This window comes from Carya illinoinensis, chromosome 3, assembly GCF_018687715.1.
Source record: "Carya illinoinensis cultivar Pawnee chromosome 3, C.illinoinensisPawnee_v1, whole genome shotgun sequence".
NCBI classification, from domain to species: domain Eukaryota; kingdom Viridiplantae; phylum Streptophyta; class Magnoliopsida; order Fagales; family Juglandaceae; genus Carya; species Carya illinoinensis.
Window position 1 is genome coordinate 21,772,121 of NC_056754.1, and position 11,303 is coordinate 21,783,423.

Here is an 11,303-nt window from a genome sequence, read left to right on the forward strand (position 1 = left end):
TCTAAAAAGGTTTGGGTGGATTAAGATCACATTTTTGCTGGGCTTAGGTTTGGGTTGCTGTCTGGATTGGGCTGAAATTGGTTGTGGAGGCATGAAAGCAGGTTACACTTTGGGCTGGAATATAACATAATTCCAACTAGGGCTGAAGATGCCATAATACCAAGTAGTTATGTCCCCAGTTCTCTATGCTTCATTGTATTAAACCCCCCACCACTAAAACACCCCGGATACAAGCAACCACTGTCATGCCAAAAGAAAGCACCAACTACTCCCAAACACACAACAATCCACTACCGAGAGGCTAGAGTAACCTTCTACCAAACATAAACCCACCCATTATGAAAAATGCCCATAAAAAGCTAAGCTACCCATGTTCATCCCATATTTTTAATCATTTTAATCGACCTCAATTACACCAAAATGTATGGCCAAAATAGTAAGCTATTTGATGCTAGATGTGGGGCTGGAACAACTCGTGACATCGAGCATGTCAATTCGACTAATGTTTAAGAATGCATGCCAAAAACATCTATGTATTGAAAGAAAATAAAAGCTGGGATTAAGACTCATATGAAGGTGAGTCATTTTAGTATAGAGAGATGCTATGCATACTTAAGAAAAATGTAGAAGTTAAAACTACACGTGACATGATCAATCTGTCAAAGAGAAGGAAGCAAACGGAAAAGTTTAAAAAAACCAAAAACAATTAAAAAAAAAAAAAAACAAGAATGTACAAACTAGAGGTATAACAATCCGAATTTGAACATTTTTTAGAACTGAACCGATATACATTAGTTTTTAAGATTTAAGAATCAATATCGGGCAAATTCACCATCAAAGCCGGAACTTTTCATTTTTCCAGTTTCGGTTTGGTCTGGTTTTTCCAGTTTTATGGATAAACAAATTATAGTCCAACAAAAATTTAGCAAGTGGTTGACCCATATCCCTCATTTTATATTATATTAAATTTTTATGCTATAAAATTAAAACTTATATGTTATATCAATATTCAATTGTTATCTTAAAAATTATAAGATAAATTTATGTTATATCATAATCAAATGTTATATTAAGATTTATAAGATTAATTTTATGTTATATAAAATGTTATATTGATTTTATATTATAAATTAATAGACATAAATAATAAGATTTTAAAATTTTATGTTATATTAATTAACAATTAACAATTAAGCATATAATATAATATAAAAAATTATATATAATATACAAGTCATATAAAAAACTATTTTATATATAATATAGAAAATTAAAAGTAATATATATATATCGGTCAGTTTGGCTCGAACCAGTGTTCTGAAAACTAAAATTGAAACCAAGCCGTTTTCAACTGGTTTTGCAATATAGGAATCGGTACTAGATTGGACTGGTTCACAGGTTTTTTTTTTTTTTTTTTTTTTTTTTTTTTTTTTTTTTTTTTTAGCCCTAGTTAAAAGGGAAATGCATTTCTCTAAGAAAAATAAAAGTAAGAAACAGAAAAGCGCCCTCAACCCTACAACGCCTCTTCAAATGCCTAATTGTCGTCCACATCCAATCTGATAAAATCATGCAACATAATAACACCAGAAACATGACGAATATTAAGAAAAAAAATTCCAACAAAATGAAATTTCAAATTTCCCTAATTTTCTAAATGATGTTGAAATAGTATGATTAGATTCGGTCATATCCCTATCAGAAAAAATGATAGGTAGGAAATTAAGTTAGTTTTAATAATTTTATAAAGTGTGGATTGGACCTTCACAATTGATTAAGAAATGTTAACATATAAAAATCCGCAAAACTCATCTTTAACTTTTTTGAACTTTGCATTGGTGTACAATAATTGGAATTGCTTTTTCATAGAGTAATGGGTTATACGTGGATATTGGGTATGGAAGGAGTTAAAGTCTATTGCTGTTTCATTTTCTACTTTTCTTTTCAAAAAATTATTAGATGGCTTGATGAATTGCTTCACATAGGTCTTTAAGTTAATGTAATCATTGAAGAATGTGTTCATACTTCCATTTCGTTGTGTCATCGACTTGCCGGCTCAAAATAATTTATTTTATACATACGCCAACACCCACTTACGCTTCTCCCCATACAACCAATCCAACCAATCATTATCATGTAAATTGAATGTGTCAAGCATTGTGCCCTTTTTGTCTTCAAATTCCTTATACGTCAAAGAGTCGCAAACACAATTATGTATCTGAGCCTTAATTGCTTCGTATTGAGAGTGGGAGGCAAAATTTCCTAATAACTTCTTTATGATATGACATAGACAAAATCGGCACCAAGATGTTGGAAAGACAATAGCAATTAAAATTTGTATTGCTTTATTTTGATCCGTAATTATTACTTTTAGAGCTTCGTCACCCACACAATCCAATCATGATTGAAATAACAAGATAAATATGCTTGCATCTTCACTCATATTTAACCCACATCCGAGAAGAATGGATTGTCAATGATGATTGACTCTTACAAAAGGAGCGAAAGACAGTTTATAAGCATTCATCAAGTAGGTTGTGTCGAATGTAATTACGTCTCTAAAATATTCGTATGTATCCCTAATTCATGCATATGCCCAAAATACATTTTTGAGATGATAATCATCATCTACATCTAGTACATCATAAAAACAATCATTCTTCTTTTGCATTCTCACAAAGTACTTTTGAAGTGCTTTAGCACCTCCTTCACAAGTCAAATGTGCTTTACTTTATCAATGTAATTGCAACAATCTTTTTTCTCTAAATATAAAGTTTTCATACTCACTAGCTTCAACTATCATAAACCAGCCCTATCTAGCTATTCCAGCCTTCTCTCTGTGGTTGATTCGATTTTCTTGTTATATTTAAAAAATCTAGATATTTTTGTACTTAATACCTGTGCATGTTCAAGCACAATAGTAGAAAGTATAACATAAAGAATATAATAAAGACAATTATAATGCGAATGATCTAAAACATTTATAATCTTAAATAAGTTAGAAAATACATTTGAGAAAAAGTAATATTTTGATGATTTTTTTCAAATATGCCTTTCTAAATAATGCGAAACGTAATTTAAATTTTAAAAAGATTATCAATGGGTGAAAATACCTATACAACTTTTAGATAATTATAATTTTTAAACTTTTAAGAATATGATCATAATTTTTAAAAAATTAAATAATTTTTATTTCTATCTCAAACAATATTTTTTTAATTTCTTTCCAAATAAATATAAAATATTTGAAAGTATTTTAAATATATAGTTATTAAATAATAAATAATTTTTTAATAATAAAACTTATTATTTAAACTATAAGTTATAAACTTATTTTCTACAGTCATTACAAACATAATATTGTTGAAACAATATTCTGAAGTGAATAAGGAGATAGGGAGAACTGTAAACTGATTATCACGGGCAATCCTAAACCAAATATTAATTTGGAAGAAAAATCTTCTTATCATCCTCACACTTCACACACCATATTTATTTTAATTTTTTTTATTTTTTCTATAATAAATATGTAGTGTGTGAATGATAAATAGAATAATTTAATTAGTTTAATAAGAATAAAATAAAATAAAAAATAAAAAGAAAATAAAAAATAATAAAAAATAATATTTTAATATATAAAATGTGTAATGTAGAATGATGTGTAGCATTCCTCTAATTTGGACCAAGCTCTCGTGTCGTTGCGTCCGGACAAAAAGTTCAACACGCCTTCTTTCGGGTCAAAAGTCGGACAATAATTCATGTTGACTTGTAAAGTTTAGATCATGAAAAATTTTACATATCATCCCATGCTACGTGCCTATTTTGATTTTTTTTTTTATTTTTCTCTCAAATAAATATATAGTATAGAGATAATGAACAAAAAAATTCAATTATTTTAATAAAAGTAAAAAAATTAAAATATATTTAATATGTGAGGTAGACAACTAGGTAGCAAAGTCCGTCGATTATATATAAGAGAAGTTCTCCGCCACAAAGATATTTAACAAAAATAAATTTATTAATTGACGAAACTGTTATCTTAAATTATAATTTTATTTTTACTATAAAATATATCTAATATATCATATAAAGTTATATCAACTTATAAAATTATTTTTATAAAATTTATTTGTAATTAAAGTTTATATATACATATATATATATATGTGTGTGTAAATCCATATTAACTCAATCCATTCAATTAATCATTATATATAAATAAAAACCTAATTATTAAAATAATTAAAATTCCTTTAATACTAAAGCATTAAAATTATCAATAAATTTATCAATTATTTATTTTCTCATCATCTAATAATACGATATTAAATAATTAATTTATAAATAAAATATAATAAATAATTTTAAATATGATAAAATAAAAAATAAAATGATAAAATAGCGTTAATCTAAAATTATATACCCAATCTCACTCTGATGGTCACCGATCGAGAAGAGGAGACAACGAAGTTTGAAACGCACGTTCGATGGTCGTAGAGAGTTTGTTCTAGAAAAGCTCTTTCCGTCTTTCGCATCTTCGAATTTATTCCTTCCCTTCTTCTTCTCCTTCTCTCTCTTTTTCTTTCTCTTCTTAATCATTTCCTGCCACCGTTTGGATCCGTACATGCTCTGCTCAAGGTCTCTGATCCTATCCTCTTCTTAACTCTCGATATCCTTCTACCAGGTGCCAATCAATTACTCTTCTGATTCGGTAAGATCGATGGTTTTGGCTTATATGTAATGTTTAAACGTTTTATTTATTCAGACGAAGATTTTCGTCTGAGCGATATTTGAATAGCTATTCAGTGTCGCATCCATTTTTCCTTTATCCATTTGGTTACTGAGAAAACGGAGGAGTGATCAAAAAAAGAAAGAAGGGAAAAGTGGATAACATGAAATTCAACCGAGCTAAAGTTCGTTCTTTCTTTCTTTTTTTCCTGATGAAAATGGTTAGAACCGTAGAATCGATTAAGTCATGCTCTGATTTTCTGTTCTGCTTAGATTTTCCTGGCAACCAAACAGTTAACGTGAGGTTGTGTTGTTGTGTGTCGCTGATTTGAACCGATATGGATCCTGTAGTGATCAGGTTAGCTCACAAGTGGCGAGGAAATGATTTCGGGGATAATTCGACGCAAAGTTGCTTCGGTATTAATCAAAATTTTGCTTTCATTTTTTTTTCTCGTTTCTTTTTGTTTGCATTACTGACGGCGTTAACTTAGTCACTGCACGTGATTCTAATTAATGGTTGTGTTTTAGTTTTGATTCAATGTGTTGTTAGTATTTTAATTGGTAGCTTTGTTGTTTATGTGTTGATCATAACCAAAGGTGTTAGGACAGTCAGTGCCAAGGATTAGGTCCTCAGTGTCGGGGCCAAGATATTACAGGAAAACTCAGAAAGAGGTACTAATGATGTTTATGTTGTTACTTGCTCTTGTATTTTTTGGTTAGTTGTATTTTCCATGTTGGTAATTGGAGTCATTGTAATCTTGATGGAGAGTAGGTTTAGTTATTTTCCTTAACAGCATCATAAGATGATATTACATGAGAAGTGTGGATGTTGAGTATATATATGGATTTGGAAAAAATCTCTTGATCAGTGAAGGATGCAGTAAATATGCTAAACAACGTCATAAATTGCTCTGCGAGTTATTGGTTCAGCCATGAATTGATTATTATAATTGCAGAACTTGGTAAAGCTTTTTTTTTCCTGTCGATGTTAGTTGACTATAATTGATAGGCTGTGAGGGTTCCTTATATGTGCCTAACCAGCATTCACAACCACAAAAGAAAAAGAAGAATGTTGCTGGGCTTACATTCTGATTGTATTCTGCTTTACATGGAAGGATGTATTCAGCAGAGTTATGAAGTAAAAGAGCCAATCCTTTCAACCCATTATACCCATTATACTGTGTTTGAAGTTAAGAAAATGGTTTACCTCGTATTCCATCTACTTGCCACAATATTGCAGATAGCTTCCAATAATACTATGAATATTGATCTATGCAGGCTTTCCTGGCTTGGCAAGGATTTGAATATGTCCAGAGCTCTAGTTACCACATTTTTCTAGGTGATCTTTTCGAATTTTTTTGTGAACAAACATGCTCTTGATAAGAGCTTATTTACATGTGTGGTCTCCTATCCTTTTCTATGATTGATAGCTTCGATTTCCTTTGTTATAGGAGGTCATGCCCATTCAAATCCAAGGTCAGTGAGTTCTCTTCTTTCATCTTAGCAGGGATATTTCCAACTATTTTCTATTTCTTTTTTGAATCCTTTTTTCGCATGGGGGGTTTGAATTTTAGATGCAGACTTAGAGCATGTCTTAAGCACTAAAATCCGAAAGATATTACTTTCCTGATATAGGAGATTGTAAACGGATAATCAAATGGTCCAAAACCATTTGATTTGAAGCTTTCTTTTGGAATTTCTCACCAAATTAATCACGTCATATAACTTGAGAAAGTGAGTGGTCCAGGAATAGGGTTGAACATACCATGCTTCCACTTTAGTAAAAATCAAAATGCTTATTGACATTTGCAAGGTCACTCTCTTCTTCTAGCATTGAAAATTGTTTCTTTTGCTACCTCTGACATACTTAAATTGAGAAACTCTGGGCCTTCCCAGCTCTGAATCATTGGAAGGACAAATATAGGTTTTACTACCTGCAAGTATTTCTCTTCTGGTTTCTTGTTTATTTCTTTTTTTTTTTGTGCATGCAGGGAAGTTGCTGCAATATTTCAAACAGGAGCCTTTGCCCGATCAAGGAATAGATCATTCTCTTCAGACAATGGTAATGTATTGCTTATGCTTGCACAGATGTCTTATCCCAGTTTGGATACTTTAAATTTTTTTATGTTGTAGTGTGCTTTATACATATTGGAATTGTGTGGTTCTAATTGTTTCATTGTGTCTAGGGGACCTGATTGAAGCTGTTGTTCCTTTTATGGGTGAATCTATAACTGATGGCACTTTGGCAAACTTCCTAAAGAGTATGTTCTTCTAGCATCTGCATTGTGGGCTGGTTACCATCCTTGAGATTTGTGTTGTGTAATATGCTTTTGAATTTGTTACAGTCTGGTTGCATATTCATGACTTGAATGCCTTACGAAACTTGTTCTTATAATAAATTTATGAGCAGAACCTGGTGACAGAGTTGAAGTTGATGAGCCAATTGCTCAGATTGAAACTGATAAGGTAACGGCTGTGAACTCCCACTCCCACCCAACAACACCTCCCTTTTAAGCCACATAACTTGTAGAGATTGAATTGTACGTAGCAGTACCTGTGGTGGGTTGAGCACTGCATTATATCAATGGTTGCTCTATATAATTTTGTCCTTTTAAGTACACCAAATGATTATTCACTAGTAAAATCAATATGATTGAATGTGTTTCCATGTAGGTGACAATTGATGTAGTTAGTCCTGAAGCTGGCACCCTTCAAAAGGTAATATTGAGTAATGTGACAATATGAATTGGTTGAATGCCATTGCAGTTTCACTTTTCCCTCTTTGAAAAAGGATTAAATTATATTGTCGTTGTGCTGATCTTTTTTTCCTCTATCGTAAATGTATTTGGTTGTAGTTTGTGGCCAAGGAAGGGGATACTGTGGAACCAGGAACCAAGATTGCTGTCATCTCAAAATCAGGTGAAGGTGTGACGCAAGCTCCTTCAGAAAAAGCTGCTGCTCAACCACTGCCTCCCGAACAGAAGAAAAGTGTAGAGAAGCAAACCCCCAAAGAAGAAACAGCCCCTGTTAAGGAGAAGATTAAAGAACCATCTCCGCCCCTACCCAAGGCAAAAGGAGCTTCTTCACCTCCTAAAGCCACAGCTTCAGAACCCCAGCTTCCTCCTAAGGACAGGGAAAGACGAGTAAGTTTTAAGATTTCTTCTTCATGTAGTAAAAATACATCTTTGTGACTTTATTATATATGCTCCTCCAATTGTAAGGAAACACTGACCTTATCTTCTCCTGCTCAGGTTCCTATGACAAGACTCAGGAAGCGGGTTGCAACACGCCTGAAAGATTCTCAGAATACATTTGCTTTGCTGAGCACATTTAATGAGGTTGATATGTAAGTTTTAATCATCTTTCCTTTCAACCTTTAAGGGTTAACTATGTCCCTTTTCTTTTAAAACTTCTTTTAACTAGGTTGATATGGAAGTTCTTTTCTTTTCCTTTTTCTTTTAGAACTTCTTTATAATCCGATTACCACGTTTTGTCTTGCATTTAATACACTGAATTCAACAACTGTCCCATTTTAAGTGAACATTTTAAGTGAATGTAATCATGTTTCAAATACGAAGAATGAGGAGATAAACTAGTGAAAATCATAATTGTGGATTTGAAGAGCTATTTAGCTTTTGACTTTGTTTCCTTTTTGTTTGCTGGATGACTGTTGAATGGCTCTCCTTTTTCCTGTCAATTTGCTGTGTAATGCAGGACCAACCTGATGAAGCTCCGTTCAGATTACAAAGATGCATTTCTCGAAAAGCATGGAGTGAAATTAGGACTTATGTCTGGTTTCGTGAAAGTATGTTCAAAGTATTAGGTCATGTGTGTAAAGTATCCTCATGTGTCTGATGATTTTGTATGAGTGCTGTTTGTGTGTATTCATTATCTTTTTCCAATTTGGTTCAGGCTGCTGTTAGCGCACTTCAGAATCAGCCAATTGTCAATGCTGTCATTGATGGTGATGATATCATATATCGAGATTACATTGACATCAGCATTGCTGTTGGCACTCCTAAGGTATCCCTGAACTCATTCCTTTCAGAACTCAAGTTCTATTTAATTTCTCAAATTCTGAGGTTGGTAACCTTTTGTTGGCTAAACAGATACAAGTTCTCAATGTTTAACATACATAAGGTAGAGAAGGATTTGATTGATTGGAAACTAAGGCTTTTAGTATCTTTTGTTTCCAATTGACTAACTAGAGCACTCAGAATCATCTAGTGCTAACCGATCCATGTCTGAATCCATACTGTAATCTTCTGTAGTATCACTAATTGTCCCTATTTTTAAGAACTAGACCTGGACTTTCAAAATCTATGGAAAGGTAGAAGAAATAATTCACATCTTTGAACAGATATACTTCCACAGATTAGCTGGCTAAACCTAGCTTGGAAGAAGAACAATAATTAAACATTTTGGCAATTTTTTCATGTGTGTCCTCAGACATATAAACATGCCTCGAGAATTGCAGGAACATTGTAACATGTGGTATGGATTGTAAATGGTTTTACAAACGTACCCTTTTCTTTGGTTAGAATGCCACATTCACCTTATTTCAAGCTGTTTTTCAACCGTGTGATGTGAGCTTTTAAAAACTTCTCATTGAATTAATTATCTGTTTGTATCTAACCATCCATCATCAAATTCTGTTCCTATTCAAGGGCCTCGTTGTTCCAGTTATTCGGAATACTGAGAAGATGAACTTCGCCGTGATAGAGAAGGAGATCAATACTCTAGCTAAGAAGGCAAATGATGGTTCTATATCAATTGATGAGATGGCTGGAGGTACATTCACAATATCAAATGGTGGTGTCTATGGAAGTCTTTTAAGTACACCAATCATCAACCCTCCACAGGCATGGCTTTATATAATTTTGTCTTGGTTAATTTTTTTAATTATTCTTTAGTACCATTGTCTAGTTATATATCTAAATGAATGATACATCATTTGCCACTCTTTCCAATAGTTATAGTATTCTTATTGTTTTAATTTTTTTTTTTTCCCCTTGTGTTCTTCCCTCTAATTGACTCCATTGCATGTTTTGACAGTCAGCTATATTAGGCATGCACTCAATAGTGAACCGTCCAATGGTCGTTGGGGGCAATATTGTTCCAAGGCCAATGATGTATATCGCCTTGACTTATGATCATAGGCTGATTGATGGGAGGGAGGCTGTGTTTTTCCTGCGCCGTATCAAAGATGTTGTGGAGGACCCTCGGAGGCTCCTCCTCGATGTATGAAGAAATCTTTTCCAAATTCCTTATTTTCTGGTATTAAACATGCAATTCGGTATTACCCAGAATTACATCCCAGAATTTAAAATTTTGTCGAGATGTCTTTTTTGATCTGCAATGACACAAGTTATCAAATTGCTTGAGTTCACATTTTCAAGGACGAACCTCATCAAGTTATGGTATTAGTATTACGGATGCTGGATTTGCATATTGAGTACTTTCATCTGTTGACATTTTGTCCTTTTGACGGACAGTGAGTTTTTTAACGGATCCTTGGATGAAGGATTGACACTGTTATGTGTACCAATCTTATTTATCTGTTGGTCAGGGTTGTAATAACTCCATATTCTGTACTATTATTACCAGTCTCCTTGTTCTTTATAAAGTGTTAGCGTGGGAGGGTTGATAGGTTTTTTTTTTTTTTTTTTTTTTTTCCTCCTTTTGACATCGGGTATTGGAGACACTTCCGACTAATCACAGAACTATCCAAAAAAGAGTTTTCTACGAGTGTACTAAGGATAATTCAAAAGAGAAGGACAATTAAACTCTTCCAGTTCGACGACACAATTACATGGCACCTGCGCCCCCATTTTTTGTTTTTTTTTTTGGGGGGGGGGGGGGGGGGGGGGGTTGCCGGGGTTGTTTATAATTGATGGAAGCAGTTCGTGTTCTTTTAATTTTCGGCCTCCCTCTCTGGTTGGTCTGATCTCTAACGGTATATTCTAGTAATTTCACATTGGAGGCAACTGTCTATCCTAGTAATTTACTTGGAATGCCTCAATGTGAACCATTTTTCTTGTTATTTTGATGCCATTTTATTTGGAGTAAATTGGGAGCGAACCATCATCTAGGGGTGCTACCCACAACCTATGAGGCGAAGTTGCCCTGCACCGTGGCCCCCACATGGGGGGTTGGCTTTCTTCTCTTTTTTTAATCAACATCGTTTTGCTAACAAACTTCCTTTATATATATAAATATATATATATATATATATATATATATATATATATATATGTTTTGGGCTGGCGGGCAGGCTTGCTTTGAAACTGTCTGACCATCATGGCTTTAAAACTGTTCACACTTTCCCGGAGAGAATGCTTTGGCTAGCCACTGTAGCCAGCCGAAAGCATAATCATATATGTAAGAATGACATCTGTGCCCTCGTAAGTAAGAATGACGATTTGTGCCCTCGTAATGATCTTGATATCAACTATGGCGGAGACATAAAGCACATAATATGGTGGTAACCGCATTGAACATACAGGAGGACTGGAGAGTGAATACTCGTGCATTTACACTCACATTTCGAGCTGGGTCGCCCATTATAATCTCTTCAG

General features: G+C 33.3%; 1 protein-coding gene across 3 annotated transcripts; it reads left to right on the forward strand.

The window, feature by feature from the left end:
- The first annotated feature begins 4,439 nt into the window (after nt 1-4,439).
- Nucleotides 4,440-10,305, forward strand: LOC122303796 (dihydrolipoyllysine-residue succinyltransferase component of 2-oxoglutarate dehydrogenase complex 2, mitochondrial-like). 3 transcript variants are annotated; one of them, XM_043115758.1, is made up of 15 exons: nt 4,440-4,708; nt 5,077-5,142; nt 5,323-5,397; nt 6,004-6,064; nt 6,177-6,201; nt 6,717-6,787; nt 6,912-6,986; nt 7,136-7,191; nt 7,399-7,443; nt 7,581-7,868; nt 7,977-8,071; nt 8,440-8,530; nt 8,638-8,748; nt 9,393-9,587; nt 9,781-10,305. In XM_043115758.1, exons 2-15 carry the CDS (start codon nt 5,107-5,109, stop codon nt 9,970-9,972), a joined length of 1,416 nt encoding a protein of 471 aa, XP_042971692.1. In that variant the 5' UTR covers nt 4,440-4,708; nt 5,077-5,106; the 3' UTR covers nt 9,973-10,305. The 3 variants fall into 3 exon arrangements, with proteins under 3 accessions (XP_042971692.1, XP_042971693.1, XP_042971694.1); XM_043115759.1 differs by lacking the exon at nt 4,440-4,708 and adding an exon at nt 4,754-4,910; XM_043115760.1 differs by lacking the exon at nt 4,440-4,708 and having other exon boundaries at nt 5,059-5,142.
- The last annotated feature ends 998 nt before the right edge of the window (nt 10,306-11,303 follow it).